The 23,956-nt window shown below is 41.9% G+C and overlaps 2 protein-coding genes across 3 annotated transcripts in view; one reads left to right on the top strand and one right to left on the bottom strand.

Annotated features, from left to right (window-relative positions):
• The first annotated feature begins 393 nt into the window (after nucleotides 1-393).
• Nucleotides 394-19,347, top strand: ppa2 (inorganic pyrophosphatase 2). The gene is made up of 12 exons (XM_084318129.1): nucleotides 394-607; nucleotides 2,097-2,161; nucleotides 5,774-5,815; nucleotides 5,931-5,984; nucleotides 11,873-11,992; nucleotides 12,480-12,566; nucleotides 12,665-12,791; nucleotides 14,680-14,807; nucleotides 16,620-16,705; nucleotides 16,898-16,967; nucleotides 17,440-17,479; nucleotides 18,105-19,347. The coding sequence occupies exons 1-12, from the start codon at nucleotides 421-423 to the stop codon at nucleotides 18,131-18,133; spliced, it is 1,035 nt and encodes a 344-aa protein (XP_084174255.1). The 5' UTR covers nucleotides 394-420; the 3' UTR covers nucleotides 18,134-19,347.
• Nucleotides 19,348-20,192: 845 nt separating this feature from the next.
• tet2 (tet methylcytosine dioxygenase 2) overlaps nucleotides 20,193-23,956 on the bottom strand; it is a 63,388-nt gene continuing 59,624 nt past the window's right edge. For both annotated transcript variants that reach the window (XM_084318911.1, XM_084318912.1), the window contains exon 10: nucleotides 20,193-23,681. In XM_084318911.1, coding sequence (XP_084175037.1) covers nucleotides 22,306-23,681 — 1,376 coding nt within the window. In that variant the 3' untranslated portion in view covers nucleotides 20,193-22,305. The remainder of the gene's footprint in view (nucleotides 23,682-23,956) is intronic.

The following is a 23,956-nucleotide window of genomic DNA, read 5'->3' as shown; positions in this document are numbered from 1 at the left end:
TTTTCAATCAATCAATCAATCAATCAATCAATCAATCAATCAATCAATCAATCAATCACGATTCCTCAGCTTGGTCAGAGATACTGTAAGAGCGTCATGAAGATACTCAAACAGGCGGAGTTTGCTTGGACCATGATTGCACAGATAAGGAGGCGGTTGCTGCAGGGTTGTCGTTGGTGTTAAGCAGACCAATGAGCTTTGGGTCTGCACTCAAAGCCAATGAGCTTCTGATCTGTCTCCTCTTCTCGGATTACAGGAAGTAAACACGCGTCATCTCTCCTTTTTTGATATCTTTGGTTTGGGAGACGGTGCTTCGGTGCAGATAGGTGGCGGTAAAATACAGGGGATCATGTGGGGAAACCATTTGCGAGCGCGCAGACGACGTGGTGGAACTGGTCATCAACGGGAAGCAGGAACTGAATGAAGAGACGTGTTTATATAATGATACCTCTCATGCGCTCCTCGCTTGTAGCATTTCTGGGTACTCAGCCTGCCTCTAGAAGCAAGCTTGTCACACAAGCAATACCCACATATTTGAGAAAAACGATGCATTATCAGACGGAAGAGAGAGGTCGTCCGAACTCTCCCGACTACAGGATGTATTTTAGTAAGTTATCTCGCCACTATCTCTGTGCAAGAGAGAAATTTTTTGTGTTCATTTATTTTATTATAACTTGGCGAGCAGGTCTGGCTGTATGTATCCGTCAGGTAACTCACCTTGCCACGTGTCGAGGTAAATGTTTGACCGGAGCATAGTAACGTAGGAAGGACAAAGGCGTGCCTGCATTCTTGCAGGTCTAATACGAAAACCCACCAGTTAACAACATAGTTGTGACCCTCACCCTCCCATATGTTTAACTGGTCAATCTTATTCTTCACGAACAGGACAGGAAAACGTTTTTTCCCCCTGTTGCTATTATGTTCTTTGTCACGTGCATTGATTGATTTTGATGAATTGAAAATGGGGGACCCTGGTGTAAACAAGACTAAAGTCTTTCTCTGGTCTGCATCCCTTAGCAATTGTGTGTATTGAGCAGCTGTACTGTATTGCAATCTGTTAATAAAGTTATCAATCAATCACTTCTACCTGAGGTGTCACGTGTGCAGTGGCTGCTGTGAAATATTCCATACACTGATAATCCAAACAACCTAGTTGGAATACATTCTAATCATGGCAATATCGATATAGGTTAATCATCTGCAATAATGTGCTACTTTAACAGATGGTGTATTGTTTACCATACGCCTACCAGGCTCTGCGCATCTTAGTTTAGCAAGGGTGGTGTGAAGTCTTTAACTTGGAATGTTATGAATGGTCTTTATATTTGGGTTATGTCAGTGTAGCCCTTCCTCAAACCTTTTATGCCTAAAATATCATATTTGGAGATGCCCGTTTGGCTGACGGGTAGATGTTTGTCTTTCCACATGGACGGCCTGGGTTCATATTACAGTGCAGTCTTTAAGTCTTGGGTACAGTCAACAATTTTTGTCTTGGATTTGAAGTGGAACAGTGACTATGAGGTTAAATCAGACTTCCATGTTTAATTTGATTCTGTTAATGTCCATATTGGGTGAACAGTGGAGAAATGGTATTTTTTACACAGTACCCCCCCCCCCCAAAAATGTAGCCTATTTAAAATAAACTTAAACAAATAATATTTACTAATCGATTGAAAATCCTTTACAATCAATGACCCGTGTTCTTGGTATTAAGAAAAGGGATTGGTTAAGGTTTGGTTTCCATATATATAGGTATGAATCCAGTCTGTTGCATTTGAATGATGAAAAAGTGGTCTGGCCACTCAAAGTCCAGATTATTGCTCCTTAATTAAAAGTAGATTTATCTTTGTATTATTGTTTGAAGTTGGCTGCCTAATCTGAGTCTTAGTATGTCCTTTAAAGTATAGGATGCAGGATAAGTTATCAAAGATAATGTCCTGAGTTTCACAAACAATACCTGCATGGGCTGTTATCCACACAGCCTACACACAGTGACTCTGTAATTACAGAGAAATGTTTTGGATTTTGTTGTGTGTTGCCTTTTTTTTGTCTGGATATGATCATTAATTTAAATGTCTTGTTCATTTTGCTTCTAGAAACCTCAGAAGGGAAATACATTTCACCTTTTCACGACATTCCACTCGTTGCCGGAACAGAACAGGTAACTTAACTGTTGAAGTGCATGCTCATGTATCGGTGTTGGACTTAACATCGTAAATACAAGTATTATGAGTAGTGTTAAAAAGTATTATGAAAAGGCCTAGAATTATGCAGCTTTGTCTACACCAGGGGTCAGTCAGGCATTTTTCCAGTGGAAAGAGAACAAACCAAGCAAGGACACAGTAGTATGGCAGTCGTACACCACATGGTACCAACTCCACTCACTCTCTTGGTACCAGGCAGATGATTTTCCACTGCAGATAGTACCCCCTTCAACTGCCACGGGCTGGATGATTTTGGGAAATAATCAAATTGCGATTTTTCTGCAGGTATTGCGATTGCGATTAAATGTGCGATTATAATTTTTTTTTTAAATTAAGCAGCCCCACAGAGGTTTATTGTAAAATGCGGCTTGCATCTGGCCTACGCGGTGGGTCTGTTCGGGACACCGAGCCTGAAAATGTTTATTTTTACCTGGGAATCGATACCGGTACCCAACGGTACCTTATTTTTCTGTACTTTACTCTCCCTCTCTGAAGTCTAAACTTCACAACACACAATCTAAAACCCCTTACCTCCCTCTCCCAAACCGATCTTGTATCTCAATGGGACTTCCTGGTTAAACAAATAAAAAAAAATAAAAAAGCTTAAAGTATTTTTTTTGGCGATTTGATAATTTCATCATTCTATAAAAGAAGCCGTGAAGCCAGACCAGCACTCTCAGGTTCAAAATTTAATGGCAGCCTGAAACAAACATGTTTCGGAATTATGTATTCCTTCTTCAGTGTTATAGCTTGCTTGCTATAAGTGTTGCTTGCTATAACACTGAAGAAGGAATACATAATTCCGAAACACTAAATCTAATTTTTTTGTTTCGGAATTATGGAATACATAATTCCGAAACATGTTTGTAATTCCGAAACATGTTTGTTTCAGGCTGCCATTAAATTTTGAACCTGAGAGTGCTGGTCTGGCTTCACGGCTTCTTTTATATAATACTTAATGGGATTTCAGCACCCAGTGTCGTATCTTGAGAGCGCGGTCTAACTTGACATATAATTTCATCATTCCAAATCGCGATTTCGATTTAAAATAGATTAATCGTGCAGCCCTATGCCACACCCCAAACTAATTTAATAGGTCGGCCCAACTGCTTCTTCTGGTCTTCTACACGCAGCTCTCTGGCACCTGTTTAATGCCTTAGTGAACCTCCTATCGTCATTGATATACATGCATTAAAAATTCCCCAGCAAATCTCTTAGTTACTTAACAAATCTCCCATTTCCTGGTTGATAAGAAGAAGATGATGATGCTGTTGTGTTACAAGTGACGATTCTCTCTGACCAATCGGTTGTCTGCAGTGTTTTCACACCATCTTTTGGTATCGCCTCAGCTCACTAGGACCCTTGACGGAGGCGATGCCAAAAAAAAGAGTTTGAGTCGAGCCGGTACCATGCTGTGGAAAAGGGCAAATAGATGTGAAGCACAATTCCTGTGAGCCTCCACAAGGGGCAGAGTGGCTAACCACGAGTGAGCTACTGAGTTAGGCTACATTCACACTGCAAGCCTTCGTGCTCAATTCTGATTCAGTGCTCAGATCCGCTTGGCTGTTCACATTCTTTTTTAAATGTGGCCAATATGAGATTCCAGTGTGAACTGGTCATGCTCCTGAATTGACCCGCATGAGTAAATTACCAATAACGAAGATGGAAGTAAACATGGAGCTGATGGAGGACACTGAAGTCATAGTTTATGGTTTAATTTACAAGTTGATTTGCAGTGGAGGACAGTTCATTTGTAAGCAGATGATAATGAAGGTTTTCAAACAGACGGGTTATAAAGCATCTCCTAAAATGTTGCTTGTACAGAGGTATCACCCCAAATACTTACAAGGTAAACACCTCACTGTCCATCTCCATCACAGCTGTCTTCCATGTTTGTATTCACAGAGTGACTCCCGACAGCACAGAATCAGGTGGGAGGCAGAATATATGTTCGTACTCGGCGCCGAGTTTACCCAGCGATTTGCTGATTTTGAAGCCCAGAAATGTAGGTTTGAACTGCTCAGTAATCCGTTTGCAGTTGACGTGGAAAACACACCAACCAACCTGATTGAACTGCAATGTAGTCAAAGTATGAGTCTAGCGCTGCACAGTTTGCATGTTTCATCCCCGACACAATGCCCCAGCTGAGCTCCATACCCAAGCTGCTCAAATGCGTTGTATGTTCGGCAGCACATATCTATGTGAACAACTTTTCTCGTTGATGAAGTTGAACAAAACATCACACAGGAGTTGTCTCTCTGATGAACACTTTCACTCAATCCTCAGGATTTCCTCAGCTCGGAGCCTGATCACAAACATTGATGAATTGGCATATCTCTGATATAGTCTGATTTACTCTGATGCACATTGGTCCCAAGCCAGATACCTGGTATATTTGATGAGATCTAAGAAAAGATGCCAGGTATCTGGCTTGGCCTAGCCCTCTTCGTGACTGTGATGCACGCCAACAAGGTTTGGCCGAGTCCCTTGCTCCCCCATAGGAAACCACCCTATTTTAACTCTGAAGAACTGGTCCGACGCGAAACGTTCGTTATACAAGTATCGCAGAGAAATGTCAAAGGTACTCACAGTTCACGAGGGTCTTGGACAGAGAAACGCAATGGTTTGAAAGCTCGGCGTTGCTAATAAACATTTAAAAGAATTTTTATAAACGTGTAAACAGCGAAGAACGTATGGCTGCTCTCCCCCGAACGGCGCAATGAGGAGTAGGGTATATCTGCAGAGCCGCACTGCCGTCTCGGTGATGTTTACATGTTTATAAAAATTATTTTAAATGTTTTAGCAGGCGGTCGGGTGGCGTAGCGGAGATTGCGCTCGTCACCAATGCAAGAGGCTGCGGTCTCGACTCCCGGAGTCAGCATTGCCTGCGGCTTGGGCCGATCGTCATACTAACTCGTTTGGCTGAGTTAGCGGGAGGGAAGTCGTGGGTGGTAATCTGGCGTTGTGGACAGCGACGCCCACAGGTCAGGTCTGGGCGCCTGCTCAGCGAAAGGCAGGAAGTGGTGAAGGCAGCGTGACCTCCCACGCGTTACACTTCACCAATGAGAGTCCTCGCAATAGACAGCCTATTTCCGCGCTGCAGCTCTCTCGCGCTGCCGTGGTCACATGGGCGTCATGGCCAATCAGAGAACGCGGAAGCACGCGACGCACTCTTCCGCTGGGAATAAGCTACACGCGTCCAGGCGAGCAACGCGAACGCTTTTAGCAAAATTCACATAATCATTCCGTAACACAGTTACCAGGAATTAGCCAGGATCACTCTGAAACTATACAATATTCACCACGGTATAACACGCAAACGTATACATGACAAAATTCATTCTTTTTCACATGTTGAACGAGGGATAGTTACTGTCAAATGAGCCATAGTATTGTCTCCATAGCTCAAATATAGAATATAGATATAGCCCTGCAAACACCGCAACGCACAGGGAAAATCCCTATCTTTTACAGCGGTGGCACACTGAGTACAAGGATGGCTAACACGGCTGGCGTTCAAAGTGTTAACATAAATCCACTTTGTCATTGTTTGATTTGTTTCACAACAGGATAAGGATGTTCCAGCAAAAAAACTGAAGATTGACAATGAGGTATTTTCAGACTAGTTAATTGTTTACTATTAGCATTTTGAAAAATGAATCCTAACTGTAAACCCTTTTCCTCATTCTGCTCACATGACCTTTGCCCCCCAAAACATTTGTGCAGGTGTTGTATAACATGGTTGTGGAGGTTCCTCGATGGTCAAATGCTAAAATGGAGGTAAAGTATATTCAACATACATGGCATTATTGTAACAATTAATTGTAATATATCTTTAAATATATAATTTTCAATATCCTTTAAAGCATGATTGATACAATATCCCTATGTTAGCAGTGTTTCAGATTATTTTATTGTCAGTTTTTAAAATGTACATACATTCAGAAAAAGTGAGATGCTTGTTTTTCCCGACTCCTCAACCGTAGCAGATTTGTAAACATGGTACACAACGTATAATTCTATCTATACAAACTATTAACTATAAATATAAACTAAACATCGAACAAAAAGTTCGGAAATTTGTATTTGGTAGATTTTTTTCTCTGTTGTAACTATGCTTATTGGCAATATGAATGAAAAATGAATGAATGAAAAAGTTTATTTTTGGACATGTTATTCTCCATATTTCTCCAAACAACTCACTATATCTTGTTCCGTCGAACCAAACAATCATAGCAACAAATTAAAAAAACATTAAAAAAAAGAGAAAAAATAAGGAATTATAAACAAAAGGTCAAGAGCAATGTGTTTGGTTCAAGTTTCAAGTTTCAAGTTTCTTTAATAGTTGTCATACAGAAGTACAGAATACTTTTATACAAAATGCTTCTTACTGTTGCGCTCCAGAGACTGTGCAAGACAAGATAAGTATGAAATAAAATAACATAGTAAAATTAGAAGTAAAAAAAAATGAGGTCACAGTGTTCAGTTTAGACATATGTACAATGTTCGATGCAGAATAGACGTAGTTACCATACAATATACAATACTGTGCAGTGTACTAATATACAATACTATATAGTGCAAGGCAGAAATGGAGAAATGGGACGAGGTGCAATTTAGGTACAATTCACAGTAGGTGTACGAGTTATAGTGCAAATCCTTTATCAATAAATATAAAGTGTAAGTGTGTTTGTGTGATCTAAAGTGTGGAGAGTGGGTGCTGCAGTGTGTTGTTTGTTTGAGTGAGTGTGTGCGTGTGGGTGTGTGTGCTGTGTGCATTTGATGGTTGTTGCATAGTGATTATTGTTCGTTTAGCAGCCTGATGGCCTGGGGATAGAAGCTTCTTCTGAGTCTTTCTGTGCTCGCCTTAAGACTCCGGTATCGCTTGCCTGACCGCAGCAGTTCAAAGAGGCAGTTGTTCGGGTGGCTCGAGTCCTTAATAATTCTCTTAGCCTTCCCCTTGCACCGCTTGTTGTAAATGTTCTGGAGGGTGGGAAGCCCCCCTCCAATTGTGCGTTCGGCTGAACGTGTCACTCTTTGTAGTCTGCTACGGTCTTGTGCAGTGCTATTCCCAAACCAGGAGGTGATGTTGCCGGTCAGGATGCTCTCTATTTTACATGAGTAGAAGTTCCTAAGGATCTTCTGACTGACTTGGAACTTCCTTAGGCGCCTGAGGAAGTAGAGGCGTTGTCGTGCCTTCTTCACAACACTGTCAATGTGTGTGGTCCATGTCAAGTCCTCGGATATGTGGGCTCCGAGGTACTTGAAACTGTTCACTCTCTCAACCGGTTAGCAGACATGTCCAAAAAAGGAGTAGAGGGAAGCTAAGCTTATTGATCCCTACCCCCTTACATTTAGATTTGTTCTTCCATTAATTTTACTAGATATAACATAATTTAGTGTATTACAATATAGAATATACTAATACAATAGTATACAATACATTTTATACAGTTAGAAAGCGTGTTTATTTCCCTTTTTTAAATCAAGTCATGTCAAGAGTTTTATTTGTCACGGCATACAAGTATACAGTGAAATATGGTGCCCCATTTGTAAGGAACATTTTATTCTGCTGTTCCTATTTACTCTTCTTTGGTGGATTGGATGATTGAAGTCTATCAGTAACAAGGAAGAAACAAGACATATTGGCAATTTTACAATTTATTAATTTAACAAACAGTCAGGAGCCTCCGTAGCGTGTGGAAGAACCATACACCGCCACAACAGCCTGGCACCTCCTCCTCATGCTGGACACCGGCGTGGGCACACACTGTTGTGGGATGGCATTCCACTCCTCAACCAGGATTTGTCGCAAGTCGGCCAACGTGGTTGTGTTGGTCACCCTGAGCACTAACCGCATGCCCAAGCTGACCCCACAAGTGTTCAATTGGGGTGAGGTCAGGACTGTTGGCAGGCCATTCCATTCTCTCTACTCTCAAAGTCTGGAGGTAGTCTCTGATAAACCTCGCTCTGTGGGGGCGAGCAGTGTCATCTTGGAGGATGGAGTTCGGCCCCAGACTGGAGATATGGGATTGCCACTGGTGGGGGGTAGGTGCGGAAAAGTTACCATATCTCAACATAGGAAGGTCTGATCGATGTCCAGTATGAGGAGGTGCCAGGCTGTTGTGGCTGTGTATGGTTCTTCCACACGCTACTGAGGCTTCCGACTGATTGTTAAATGAATTAATTGTAAAATTGCCAATATGTCTCGTTTCTTCCTTGTTACTGATAGACTTCAATCATCCAATCCACCAAACAAGAGTCAATAGCAAGTAGCAACTGCAGAATAAGCTGTTTGAATAAGACTTGGCAAATCTTTCATGGGCACAACCCACATACTCCGCTGTGCTGCTCATCCCACAAATGCATGTTCCTTACAAATGGGGCACCATTTAAAAGGCAAATAAACAGGCTTTCCAACTGATCATGCATATTTATTAGAAAGTTAAATTACAGCACTATGTTATCAATGAAATGAAAATGAGAAGCTCGTTCAGCCACAGACTCATCCCCCCCCGACACTCAACTAACCGCCTCGGACAGTCCTTCATACCAGCGGCCATCAGGCTCCACAACAGTGGGCAGCGACTAGCAGCCTCCAGGCCCCACAACAGGGGGCAGCGACAGCGACTGCTACCAGACATTGACCTGGGACTTATAGGAACCCAAGGGGGACAAAGTAGACTACCCTGGTACTTTGATTAATGTATACTCAGTAGATAGTAAATTATTATAACACCACCTCTTGCATACTGCACCTCATGTGACACTGTGAATAATGTGAATATTCCTCAGCTAGTCAGTTAGTAAATTATATTGACCATATTGATCAAATTGTTTACACTGCCTGTGTTGTCTTTTACTACCTGTATACTGTTTTGTTTTACTACCTGTACCCCTCCCCCCCTCCCCCCATGCTGCTATGATGCCTGAATTTCCCCAAGGGGATCAATAAAGGAATATCTTATCTTATCTTATCTTATCTTAATGAATATTATCAACAAAAGCAACGGAATTGTTTCTATATACACATTTATAACGAGGCATATTTATCCCAAACCCCTGATTCTGCGGATCAATTATAATTTGAAGCCCTGGCCCTGCACAATTAGGACATATCAACCCACGATCAGTTCATTCAAAACGCGCTACATGAACTATCAGCCACTGCCCCGCTGTCCAAACACTTACACAATGCACTTTGTGAAGGCATTTCATCTTCTGCTTCAGTATTTTCATTTTCCTTGCATCTTCTTGCAAGTGACAACTGTTGTCGTATTTTCTGTGAGGCTTTTACACACGGGTCCGCGTTTTGACAGGTCTCGCGGAGAAAAGCTATGTCAGGAATGTTGGAGCATGTGATGCATCTGAACCAATCACGTTGTCAGAAATCTGCACCAGCAAATGGGAGCTCGTTGTTTGTGGCAAACCCCCCTACAACGGTGCCTCATGTGATATTGGGCAGAGAGCGACCGCACTGAATTTAGGCGAAATCTACAGGCGCAGCATGACAAAGTGTAGTAAAATAAACATCTAAATGTGTATTTTGAATGTTTCCTTTCCACTAGTCTGAAGGAAGACATGTTATGGAAGCAAAATAGCTAAAAAAAATAGCACTAGATTCTGCCTTTCTTTTGCCAGCATTTGGAACACACGGCCAGCCGGCACCGACCAGACGTGGCATCCGTGATTATACCTGTGCAGGATGTAGTGAGATGTGTATTGGAATACTGCGTCGATGCGCGACCCCACTGTCACCTACCCGCGACCCCACTTTGGCGTTGCGAGACTCGCGACCCGTAGTTTGAGAAGCGCTGCTTTAAATGGTAAATGGCTGCTTTTTTATATAGCGCTTTATAATTTGTTACTCACATTCACTCACACATTCACTCACACATTCACACACCGACGGCGGAGGCAACCATGCAAGGTGCCAACCTGCTCATCGGGAGCAATTAGGGGTTAAGTGTCTTGCTCAAGGACACATCGGCACACTGCCCGGGAGGAGCGGAAATCGAACCGGGAACCTCCGGATTGCCAGACGACTGCTCTACCTCTCGAGCCACTGTCGCCATTGTTGCCACTGTCGAATAAATGTATTCATTCATCACAGTCATCAAACTTATTTAAAACTGGAAGACCATTGAGGTTGCCCTCATTTACAATGAAGTAAACAGACGGTAAAAATAGATGCGATAAAAATCAAAAGTATTAACACTAAGACAAAAACTAAGATAAAAATCTGCCAAAACAGTTACAGATTGATATACAGTACAGTGGTTTTTGATCATGGTTTTGAACTGTGCATAGGTTGGTCGAGTATTTATCTTTAAAGTGTGTTGAATGATGTTTCATGAGTCGGGAGCATTAAAGGAAAAGGCAGACTTTCCAAAATCAGAACCTTAAGCACGAGTCAGTCATCTGAGCGAGTCAGACAGGGTCCACAGTTCCAATCCAGCAACATTGTGATGTAAGGTGGTAGCTTACCAAGGGTTTTGTATCAACAAATACCAATGTTTATTGTGTTGTGCAAGAGAAGACCAAATAACCTTATTATACAGGAAACAATGGTAAGTATCATAGCTATCACCAGTAATGAATTTGAGGGCAGAGTGACAGACCGAGTCAAGGAGTTTAAGAGTGGAAGCAGCAGCATGTCTATAAATTACATCACCATAGTCCAAAACTGATGGATAAGAAAACTGCTTCAACGATCCTCTTCCTATTAGGGCGTTTTCACATTAGGAACGGTTGCCTCCGATCCGTTACGTTCCCGAGAACGATAGTCCGAAAACATTTAGGTAGACAAAAACAATGAGAGCTACATTGTGGGAGTCTGTTAAGGTAGTATTGAGAGGGCACATTATATCTTATGAAGCCTCTGAAAAGAGAGAAAGACGTAAGAGCTTGGCTGAGATTGAAACACAGCGTCCCGCGTTGGAGCAGGTTTACAGACTTTCACAATCCCAAACGGACCTAAATAATATTTTTAAATTGCAAGTATGAATACAACTCTATTCTGGGCAAGTAGGTTAGCACCCTCCTCATTAAACTCAGACCGAAGCACTTGTTACAGCAAGCCTCTTCCTCGTTTTGGTACAGTTGTGTCCACACTTGAATCGTTCCGTGCCCGGGGACAGAACGCGGCGCAACAACAAACAACAAACGCAATGTTCGAGGTGAGCTATTAGTCCTGGTAATTGCATTAGAGACTCCTACTGGTGGGTTGGGGCGCCTGTGTGGCCCTCGGGCGTGCCTTGTGGTCTCCCGGTGAAACTCCTAGCTGTCCGGTGAAAAGAAGAGGCTGGTGACTCCACATGTATGGGAGGAGGCATGTAATGGTCTACACTCTCCCCAGACCGACCGAGGATAGTGCAACGACCAGGACCGTGACACACATGGGGAATCGGCATGATGACTAATGAAAATAAACAAACAAAAAGTGACTATTTAAAATTTGGCATTTAAATGTATGTTTCTCACCGAGCCAGATGCCAAGATATCTATACTCGGTCACTCTCTCGATGCCAGAACCCTACCCTTATAGATTCCGTTCATAAACTTCTTTTAAGTGATATCTCAAAATGGTTTCAATGTACAGAGAGATTAATTGAAATCGATGGCGTCTTGAGTGTCCAGAGTTTTTTCATGGTCCCTTTAATCCTTAGATCGCAACAAAGGAGCCACTGAACCCCATCAAACAGGACCTGAAGAAGGGTAAGCTCCGCTACGTGGCCAACGTGTTTCCACACAAAGGCTACATCTGGAACTACGGGGCGCTCCCTCAGGTGAGGAAAAGTGTCTCTCGTCGTTTAGCTACACGAGCCAACGTGGCTGTGAAGATTAAAACCGTTCCCCCTCTCTTAACCCTATTACATTATTCTTTGTCCAGGTAATAAAATGATAAAAAAAAATCATTAGAACTCTCTGGGTCGCTAATGCATCGTCCTCGGGGCAGAATTGATTTTGTTCCTGGTGGATGTGTAATATTGCGCACGCGATGAAAACAATCCACCATTCATTAGAATTAGCTTGTTCATTGAAATTCAGCATCTAGCCTAAAGCCTTTTTGTTTTGAGTGCATCAGGAGACTGTCGGCTGATAGACTTTTGGTCATTGTCTCTATTATTATACCAGTATACATCTTTCCTTACTGCCGGGAAAATAAATGGCTTAGCTCATCGAGTCTTCCAGGCATTTGATTTTACTTTAATAAATGGAACCGTAGCAGGAATATTAATTTCTGAAATGTCCACAAACTGCTTGCCGGGAAAGACATGGGAGGACCCAAACCACACGGACAAAGACACAAAGTGCTGCGGAGACAACGACCCCATAGACGTGTGTGAGATTGGAACCATGGTAAGACCGCCGCACCCGTAGGCGTGTTGTTAAAGCGCACCACACCCACTTTTTTTACCCAATCCTCTTGGCTGAGGTTATTTCCCCTGTTCTCCCAGGTGTGCTCGCCAGGCCAGGTGATCCAGGTGAAGGTCCTGGGGATCCTGGCCATGATTGATGAGGGAGAAACGGACTGGAAGATCATTGCCATCAACGCGGACGATCCCGACGCCACAAACTTAAATGGTGAGACTTTCTGCGCTAACTTTACCGAAGAACAATTTAACCCTTGCACCAAAGAAGTCCGTTTTGACATTTCTTGGACTGCCCATGTATTTGCAATTGCGTTAGTTAATCTAAATCACTTGATTTGATTACATTCAATTCAAATGTATTGTCATTATACAGCACAAGTACAGCACAACGAAAAGAAGGTGTGTGAATGTGATATATCACAAGAAACTACTCAACCTCTACTGGCTAACTATGAGTGAACACAGCACTCTTAACTTACCATCTTTAGATAATAAAGTTTGAAAACATTCAATTAAACTCTTGAAACTAAGAACCAGTCAGGACAGCCCTGGCATTTGCAGTTGTAAAGTTAATCCAAATAACTTGGGAACGTGAATGTGATGATCACCTGCAAGTACTCAACTGTCTTTCACTATGAATGTACACGGAACACTTCAACCTAACCAACTTAAAGGGGACATGCATTATAAATGGATTTTTTCTGTGTTTAGCATGTTTTTATAGTAATAGGAGTTAGTATCAATGGGTCTGTGTCGTTAATTATCATATTGACTCATCAGTCTAGTCTCGAGTTCACGAGATCTTCCCTCACTCAACTAAGCTGTTCTGATTTGTCGTATTCCTGACGTGAATAGGGTACTGATTTGCATAACTAACGCCCCCTCTATGGTTGACAGCGCACAGTGAAACCCGACACTTCCTCAAACGGGAGGCAGAGCGAGCGAGAGAAATAGAGAGAGAGAGAGTCGGGAGCACTATATATCACTGTAATATCTTTGCGCATGCTCCCACGTGCACGCCCATATTCCGATCCATACAATAATAATCACAGAGGTATATACCGTATTGTCATTTGAAACAAGTTACCAATGCATTGTCCCGTGGGATTATGCCCCCCAGCAGCGAAATTAATTAGTATCCCCCTCAATCTCTCTATCTCTCTCTGTCTGCCAGTGCAGACTGTGTGGATGACTGTCACTCAAAGTGCTTATGGGCGGAGCCAGGCCAGCACAGCCTGAAATCCAAAGTGAGAAAAATTATGCTTTTGAGTACTTGATTAGAAATATAAAACAATGCATTTTTTTTAATAAAACCTTAGAGGTGTTCCATAGAATTGTGTAAAGTTGCCCAAATAGTGCTAGGAATAGCAATGCATGTCCCCTTTAAGATAAATTCGTTTTGAAAGCAGTCAAATGGGCCGATGCAGGATATGGTTCTTCATCTTGGTATTCAATATGACATGGCATGTTTTTAAAACATTGTTTAGTTAATTCTGATCCCCATTAGTCACCCAAGCGACAACAACTATTCTTCCAGGGGCGGTCAGGTGGCGTAACGGAGATTGCGTTCGTCAACAACGCCGGAGATGCTGGGTTCGTGTGTTCGAATCCAGCTCCCGGCGTTGTCACCAGCTTGGCTGGCCGTTCACACTAATACAATTGGCAGTATTAGGGGGTGGGGAAGCTGGCGGGTGGGTCCTGGGCGTTGTGGACAGCGACCCCTACAGTTCGGTCGGGGCGCTTGCTCAGCGAGGGTAGGATCTGGAGAGAGGTAGTGCGGCCTCCCACACGTTACACTCTCCCAGTGAGAATCTGCGCCGCCAGGCTGGCTGCCGGCTGGCTGCACATGCGTCGGAGGAAAGCATGTGACAGTCTCCGGTCTCTCCGACCAACAGTAGGGGAAAGTGCGCAACAACCAGGAAGGGTGGGATGGGAGAAATAGATAATCAAAAAAAAATTAACTATTCTTCCAGGAGTCCAGATGTAAAAACATTAACACGGATAATGTATAACGACTGTTTAGAAACTATGGATATAAAACTGAAATCCAAAGGGTTTGTTTGTGCTGCTTTGTCTGAACAGTCTCGTTCTTCCCCCAGACATCGAGGACGTCCGCACAACCAGACCTGGACATTTGGAAGCCACTGTCGACTGGTTTAGGAAATACAAGGTGCCAGATGGGAAGCCGGAGAATGAGTTTGCGTTCAAAGGACAGTTCAAAGACAAGGTACACAAGGACTTAAAGACCTAATACCACAGTATAGATGAAAGATGGCTGTCAGTTCAGTGTTTCCCCTGAAAAAATTAGCGCACGCTGCCGGAGAAATAACTTAAAACTACCTTAGAATTGTTCGAGATAGGCGGTCAGGTGGCGTAGCGGAGATTGCGCTCGTCACCAACGCAGGAGACGCTGGGTTCGAGCCTAGCTCTCGGCGTTGCTACCAGCTTGGCTGGCCGTTCATACTAATACAATTGGCAGTATTAGGGGGTGGGAAAGTTGGCGGGTGGGAATCTGGCGTTGTGGACAGCGACGCCTACAGGTCAGGTCTGGGCGCTTGCTAAGCGGGGCAGGACTTGGTGGAGATAGCGTGCCCTCCCACGCGTTACACTCCACCAATGAGAGTCCTCGCTGCCAAGTGAAAAAAGCGTCACTGGCTTGACGGCGCACGTCTCGGAGGAAGCGTGCGTTCGACATCAGGACACCCTTGTACCGACTCGTGGGAGAACATGCGTACAACAACCAGGTGTAGGGGAGGGGGGGAATTGGCACAATGACTAAAATTGGGACGGGGAGAAAATCAGAGAAAAATAGGAGAAAGAGAAGGGGGGGGGGATTTGTTCAAGATCATGTTATTCATGTTCATGGAGTCATGTGCGTGTGAATTTGCTAGGATGTTTTTGGTGTGTCCGCTGACACTAAAAGTGCTCTGGAGGCCCAGGTAGCTACATAAACTACACTGCAAAAAATGTAATCTTATCAAGTGAAAATATATTTTATTTGGTACAATAAGTCCAATATTGAGATAGAATTATCTTATTCCACTGGCAGATAATTTTGTTTATTTCAAGTTTTTTTTTTCTTGATTTTGGTCAATTTAATCTAAGAAAATGTTGATCTTGTTTTCTTAAAAGCCAAAATAAGCATCAGATTATTATTATATTATTATTTGTAACATAATGGAGATGAACACTGGTTGGGGCTAAATGCACTTAAGTTGTCCTTTTTAAGCTAAGTTACAATCATAAAACACAAAATTGTTACAAATCTTAATTTCTACTTCGGGTGGAATCTCCTTTGGGGTGGAAATCCGCTTTAAACTTGTAACATGCGGAGGGAGGTATGGTCACTTTTCCGTTTTAGAGTCGTAGTGAAGAGTCTCTTTCTCTCTCTTAGTCTAATATTACAACACTGTACATACATCTGATTAGCACGTTTAATCACCTGTACATTGTATTACTATTGCACTATTACTATTACATTTGCACTCTGGTTGGATGCCAAACCTCTTTTTGTTGTACTGTACTTGTGTTGTACAATGACAATACATTTTAATAAAAAAAAAATATATATATATATATATAGTAATATCTAAATGGTTCACAAAAAAAACAGTGCTGATTTATTTTGCACAATAGTCTCACACATGTCCAAAAACTATTGAGAGTAAATTAGTTTGAATTTGCCTGCCAGTGATGTCATCGGGGACACTGTATCCTTGTGTTGCGTTAATCACAGCTCCATGGAACGGTAAGGCAGCAGTCCCTATACAGCAAGGTATTGCTATTTATTTTCCATCTACATTATTTCATGGAGCTGTAATTAACACACCACAAGGATTCAATGCCCCCCGATGACCTCACCGGTGGCCATATTCAAACTCGTTTCCTCTCAATAGCTGTCGAAACTAAATGAACGTGTGCAAAACTGATGAGGGTTTTTGGATGTGTGCGAGATTAAATGCTAAATAAATTGGAGGGACTCAACTGGGATACTGAATGATGGGTTCTCCCTCCACTGCCATCCATTCCTTCTCTTTAGGACTTTGCAGTGGGGATCATTAGGTCCACCCATGAGCACTGGAGGGCACTAGTGCAGAAGCAGACTAATGGTGGAGAGATTGACTGGTGAGTGGGAGGGGGGAGTGTTTTGCACCAAGGTGTGTGTGTGTGTGTGTGTGGTGTAAACATGGGTCATGGATATTTCCGTTCGACTTGTTGAGCAAGTTAATGGCCCTCGTCAACTGTTAGGCTGCCATTTATAAAATGAACAATTGCTGTTGCTTTATTATTACTAATGCACCTTCCTTTTGATAACAGCAAAAACATCTCCGTCTGTGAGAGTCCTTTCAAGTGCAGCGGGGATGAGGCCAGAGACGTGGTCCAGTCGGTGAGAACCACCTGTTCAACTATACTGTAGTGTGTGTTAACGTGAACAGTATTATTCAGTAATGACATGAACTGAGCTGGAGATAACTAGTGTGTTAACGTGAACAGCATTCAGTAATTATGACGTGAACTGAGCTGGAGATAACTAGTGTGTTAACGTGAACAGTATTATTCAGTAATGACATGAACTGAGCTGGAGATAACTAGTGTGTTAACGTGAACAGCATTCAGTAATGATGACGTGAACTGAGCTGGAGATAACTAGTGTGTTAACGTGAACAGTATTATTCAGTAATGACATGAACTGAGCTGGAGATAACTAGTGTGTTAACGTGAACAGCATTCAGTAATGATGACGTGAACTGAGCTGGAGATAACTAGTGTGTTAACGTGAACAGCATTCAGTAATGATGACGTGAACTGAGCTGGAGATAACTGATCGCTTCATCCTGTGTCCTCTGTTGATTCCTTAGGCCCCCGAATATGGCGATGCACTTCCTGTGTCTTCAGAGGGTACGGATTTTATTTTTTTACCTAACTTAAAGGATCATACCAGTGCACTTACGACTTCTCCCTATTACCAGTGAATGTCTCTGTTTTTAATACATTTTGTGTTCATAGGTGTATAAAGTGTATGTTTTGGTAGATCACAGCCTACCTTTCACACTGCCACTGATGTTGAAAAGACGTGGGAAATTATGCTTCATGAAATTTGAAAGTCGTGAGGCATAGGCAATTTATCCTTGTGAAACTCGTTAATTTCACTAATGTGACTATTACTACTACAAGCTATTCAAATTCACTTAACAAAACTTAACAACTCAGTGGTTTTCAGAAGGCTGAGTTACATAATGCCTAGCAACTTTAAAACAACTTTCAAGTCTCATTGAGTATTTTACACCCTTTCTCAACATCAATGGTGGCGTTTTAGTAAGGTAAGCTGATGGCAGCTAAAACGCACCGTATACACCTATGAACACAATATTAGTTAAAAGACTGGTAATGGCCAGAAGACTCAATTAGACTGGTATGGTCCTTTAAGATATTTTTTTGTTATTGGATTGAATGAAAAAGTACTATAATGTGACACTACCCTTTCATCTTCATTTGTTTATATGAATTTGTTCCCCTTGTACAGTGCACAAGTGGCATTTTCTTTCGAAGTGATTCGGAAGACCTCAAGACGGTGTACAACAAGATATTTAATCTAATTTGTCAATTGAAGCACTACCAGTACTGTATTTGTTCTTAATATCCATTTTGTAAGCGGGTGGATTAATCTATCAGCATTTGGATAAAATGACATGTTATTGTGCATTTGGAAAGATATGTTGGCCATATTATTTCCTTTGCTTACAAAGTATAAGCATATTACTGAAGTTTAAGCCTTCTGTGTGTTTGTTTTTATCATGTATAATGAACCACCACATTTGATTTATTTTACTTTTCATAATTGAGTAGCCTACCTCAGAAGAACCATATAAGTATGTTTTAAGTTTTCAGAGGAACAATGTTTTCAAACTTTATTATCTAAAGATGGTAAGTTAAGAGTGCTGTGTTGTGTTCACTCATATAGTTAAAGACAGTAGAGGTTTAGTAGTTGCTTGTGATCTATCACATTCACACCAAGTGATTTAGATGAACTTAACTGCAAATGCATGAGCTGTCCAAATCATTTCAAAATGGACTTCAGTGCAAGGGTTCAATTGTTAAATAATTTGGATCAAGAATGATTATTTGGGTTAGTACTTGTAAATGTAAAACTTGATCACAGAAATAACCGTTTTCTTTTAATTAGATTGTTTTGCATTTTGATATGTGACTGATATTATTGTACTGGTTACAAGTAGTCTACTTAAGGGTCAAGCTTATTTAAAGGAACACACTAATATTAGGGGAAATTAGTTTACTGTCTTCTCTAGAGTGAGACAAGAAGGTCGATACCAGTTTCCTGTGCGTTCCGTAGAAAGCTATCCGGCTACATGGTAGCCTAGCTTAGCACAATGCGATCAGTACCGGTTAGCCTAGGCATTGGCCAACTACAGTAACTACCAGTAACACCTCTCCCGGAGTTTAAGCTAGGCTACCAGTACTGTCCACTTCTATTCATTGTGCTAAGCTAGGCTAGCTTGCAGCCAGATGGCCTTCTACTGAATGCATAGAGAGGAAATTGGTATCTATCTTGTCTGACTGGAGAAGGCGGTAAGCAAATTTCACATAATGTTGATGTGTGAAGATACTTTAATTTGTTAGTTATTTTAATTTGCCATGATGCTTTCCACACTATTCAGTTTGTTTAATACCATAATGATCTCACACAATTTCAAATGCAATCGGTGGTGGAAATATTTCTTATTTTCATAAATAAAAATATTATGGTGTGAAAATTCGTTGTTTCCTATGAATTACTACATAATCTGACCTGAAATCGTCAACATGCAGGTGATGTTTCTAACACGGGACAGAAATATAAATTTTGAGTAACACATCAAAATGCTTTAAATAAATATAAATTTTATTAAAAACACCCACATCTCAGCAATATCAGGAATGATATAATAAACAGCTTTCAAATAAACTGCATTCGGTACATTACAATACTTACAGTATTTATATCCATCCTTAATTTAAATTTTTTTGTAGCATACCAAACTTCAGGAGAACTAGGGAAGCGTTAAAAATAAAGGACAGGCAAAAAGTTACACTTTTTTTTTACCTTTAGTGTCTTAACTGCAAAATACCAAGTGTACATCAACTGCTAGCTTAACATTAGAGCTGAGCACCTTTTGTGCATTTTGTTAAGCTCAGAAAGTCATTCAAGTAATGTTTACTCACTCAGAAACACTCTGAAGCATCTTCAAGTATGGCTATGCTTGTCACCCGCTATATCTTAGACACCTTGCCTTTCTCAACCATAACCTGCTACTGTAGCTGGGTCCTGTACACCGGAATTCAACATTACATTTTTTATATTTTCTTTACAAAACCGGAATCGTTTACAAAAACTATAACTTCTAATGCTTTAACTATAACGAGAACCTAGAACTGTAAACATTGCTGTGTTTGACAGTGAGGGTGGTATTTACAAAAAAAACATCCTGGATTCTCTAACCATGAGCATTCTGTGAACCTGAAAAACACTAAAGTAGATTTAAGTAGATAGGAGGATTGCTGATAGATAAATGGGCTGTGGGTACATTTGACAAAACTACAAGAGACTACAACATCAACAACAAAAAATGAGTTGTATTTCTGCAATGCAAATGCATGGTATGTACAATGTGGCATAATTTATTTTTTAACACATTTACAATAATCTACTTTATTTTAAATAAAATGTTTCGTAATTCTTTATTACATTTTTTTTTTCTGAAAAAAAAAACTAAGTGCTTTCAGAAAATGATAGATGTTAAAGAGTGGGGTGAGTTGACACTCAACATAACCATCATTCCAATATCTATCACATTAATTAAATCAAATAGACAGGGGGAGAGGGACCATTATACAATTGCTTAGTGGTTATAAATAAATTTAACTTTAACTATACACAGGCACACATATGTGCAACTACCTTAACTGCCCTGGTCTTGCCAAAAAGCAAACGCATTGCTCTGTAACCAAGTCAATGCCATACTTTCCCTTTAGTGAGCTCAGTGCATATGTTCAAATTACTTTTACAAGATTACCACCAATCTACTAGCTAAAACATAAGTACAAAAATTGCAGGTAATTTTCATCTTTTTCTTTACAAAGATAGTTTTGAGTTTTTAAGTACATTATACAAGAATTTAATTGGGATTTCGGACTGCATATAGGCAAGTCCCTGAATGGGGAAAAGAGACGAGATGAAAACAGGTGATGAAGGTGTACACAGAAATTTGTTGAAAATGTCCCTGATTTTGCTGTAACATCAAAGCTTCGAGTTCAAGTAATACTTTCAAGCAGATTGATAACAAAGAAAGTAAGAAATGAACTTTTTTAGCCTTTTGGTGGCCTGAATGATTTGTTGCTGTTATCATGTTTGAAACTGATGTGGAAAAACAAAGGGGAAAAGAAAAGCCTTTGTGTCATAATCCTATTGCCAAACTAGTTCTGAGGTATATGACAAGTAGGTACTTTACATCGTTCATTAGCCTCCTCACTGCCCAAATAGTCTCACATTATATGTTTCTAGCAGGTCAAATAGCACCATATGAAATAAAATCAGTTGGAAACCCAAAGCAATAGGCTATTACTATTTTCTTTTACAACACTAAAATCTAAAGCATAAATTCAAAAGAAACGAAAACAAGAATTTATTAATTTACTGTACAAATCTCACTATTTTTTTATCTTACAATTAGATTATACAATTATTAAGGACCCCACAGCAAGCCAGCTGCCTTCTGAAACCATGATGGTGGCGCTGAGCTAACCCTGTTTCATGTTTCTCATTGTACGAGAAGAACATGTTACAAAAACAACAGTCGTGAGACTACATGTAATATTCACAATCCAGGTTTGTTCGATGAACCTATGGTCAAGAACTTTGAAACAGTCACTGACAACAAAGTAACCCTTAAAAAGAAAAAGAATAACAAGACAAAAACGTGCTGCTTTTTTTCCTCATTAAAATAGAAATGCACCATTAGAATGGCTCAATTTACAGTATAAAGGACATAGGAACCATGTAAGAAGCACTGTTAAAATGCTAGTGTAAAAAAAAAGAAGAAACACTATCTTGCTAAAAACCTTTTATGCTGATGATAATTTGACGATGACACTGTACTTTCAGTGTCATCCTGTTTACATAATTCATTAAGAAAGTGTTTGCCTCTCATACAAAGTGGTGCGGTTATAGTGTGAAGGCGTTTGAATAACAGAAGAAGGGGTAAAAAGCACAAACTTTAGCACCGTGAATGTCGCCACTCACAAAGTCAGTGTTTTATGCCAAGATTATATCTCTTAAGTGATTTTATTTTAATAAGAAAAATAAAGCTACTGAAAATGAAACTTTGTTTCCAGTAAAAATAAGTTCTGCTGTATTGGATTCAAAGCACCAGAGGTTTTGACAGTGTGTTTTCTTGCTAAAAGTAACCAAACAATAAATAAATACTTCCTTAGTAGGATCAACCAACCAGTAAAGCTTGATTGTTTTAAGAGGTGAAAAACCTGATGGGGAAGGTGATTTTCCTCCAAACGGATCACAAGTCCATGTCTTCCCAGCTGCGTCTTTTCTGCCGACACTGTTGCTTACCTTTCAGATAGGGAGTGTTCCACGTGAGGTCATGGTGCTTGAGGTCTTAGTATATAATCAATACAGAACCTCCTTTTTCTCTGTGTTCCTCATGAAGTGTTTTCTACAGAAACTGACTGTAAGGTCCTGTGACCTTGGTGAAGGCATAGGGAGTTGTATTGACGTATGTGTTGGTGGTGGTGGACTGTGACCTTTCCATGAGCGTCTGAATGAAACGCTTGTAAGGAGGCTCCCCGGTCTGTTCTGACAACTCGGGGTGCTCTCGCTTCACCCCCTTCTTGCCGCTCTTGCTGGGCGTCCCCTCGCCTCCGTTCCTCTCCGCGTCCTCCTCCTTCTCTCTGGCTTTCTCGGCCATCTTGGCCTCCCACAGCGCCAACCCGTGCTTGGCCTCGTTCATATTCTTGTGCTGATAGAAGACCAGGGAGATGCGCGTCGGGTGGTTGCGGTCGGGGTTCTTGAGGGGTGTCGTGGCGTGGAGTTCGCGCTTCGCACACTCGATGAGAATGGAGCCGTGGCTGGGTGCCACCGCCACACCGCCGATCTCGGGGTCCAGGAAGTTGTGCTCGTTGTCGGACCACATCTCAGGTTTCTGAGGCGTCGTGGGCGTCTGCGTTGTTGTGGGCTCCTGCTTGATGGTGGGGCCCTGGAGGCCTCCGTTGGGCAGGCCGAACCCGGGCTGTGCCCCAGGGGTCAGACACTCGCCACCTAACTGAGGAGGAAGGCCCTGGGGGCCAGGCATGCCCATTTCTGTCTTGATTTGCATACGGAAGGGGTCCTGGCCTGGGGGGAACATTTGGGGGCTCTGTGAGAGGTATGGGTTGGGGTATCCACCAAACTGATTGCCTTTGCTTACAGCAGATGCATAGTCCATACTTGTGTGGGCTGAGGACTGTCTGGAGAGGGCTTCCATAAACTGGGCGTCTGACGCTCCATTAGGGCCATATGGGGAGTAGGGGCTCATGGGGCTCATGGGGCTCATAGGGTGAACACCGGGCCTCATGCTACAGTTGCTATAGCCGTTGACCTGTAATCCCGGCTCGCCATACCTTGGAGGATAGTTGAAATCATAACGTTGATGTACACCGTACTGCTGCTCCGGGTAAAGAGCTGGCCTCTGTTGCCGATATATGTCAAAGTGCTTTGGGTTTGACGCATAGTAAGGGTGGTAGTTATCCAGGGGCATTCCTCCATTACACTGATAACCGGGATATGGGCGATTTGACCCATTCATGTACGAGTTTGGGACATGTAGAGGGGAGGGATAAGGGCTCGCTGATGTCGGGGGCTGTGTGGAATACATGCCGCCTGGCCTTGAAGTGCTTGGAAAGGCCCCAGGGTGGCTGGGAAACCTGGGATAGCCGACTGAGTGTGGGGAGCCAGGGTACGGGGGAAGTGCGCTCTGTTGCTGAGGGTGGCCCCTGAAGGGGTGTGGTGGCTGACCCGGCTGCAGGGTCGCTCCCATGGCACCTGGGATGGGTCCTAGAGAATGCAGAAGAAAATCACATTATGAAAATTCACATTCCATGAATGACATGTCGATTCCTGTCACTGCAATTACTAATCACTACGCCTGTCATAAATATTACTATTGCTATTCCAGGCGCTCCACCGAATGAGTCTTGTGTTAGTCAGGTTTTCGCACAAGGTCCTTGAAGTGCTTTAAAGTGCTTTACCAAAAAAAAGTCAAGGCCTGAAATTCCTTGAAAACAGCCCATTCTTTTAACAAGGTGCTTAAAAAGTCCTTGAAATTCCAA

The sequence above is a fragment of the Notolepis coatsorum genome, assembly GCF_963971535.1.
Source record: "Notolepis coatsorum genome assembly, chromosome: 7".
NCBI lineage: Eukaryota > Metazoa > Chordata > Actinopteri > Aulopiformes > Paralepididae > Notolepis > Notolepis coatsorum.
Note: the sequence above shows the minus strand (reverse complement) of the source record. Positions and strands in the feature narration are given on the sequence as shown.

Coding starts and splice junctions, on each gene's coding strand:
- ppa2 (XM_084318129.1), top strand. CDS start 421: ATGAAGAGACGTGTTTATATAATGATACCTCTCATGCGCTCCTCGCTT. Junction 12,792..14,679: donor CGACGCCACAAACTTAAATG/GTGAGACTTTCT, acceptor TTCTTCCCCCAG/ACATCGAGGACGTCCGCACA. Junction 17,480..18,104: donor ACTTCCTGTGTCTTCAGAGG/GTACGGATTTTA, acceptor CCCCTTGTACAG/TGCACAAGTGGCATTTTCTT.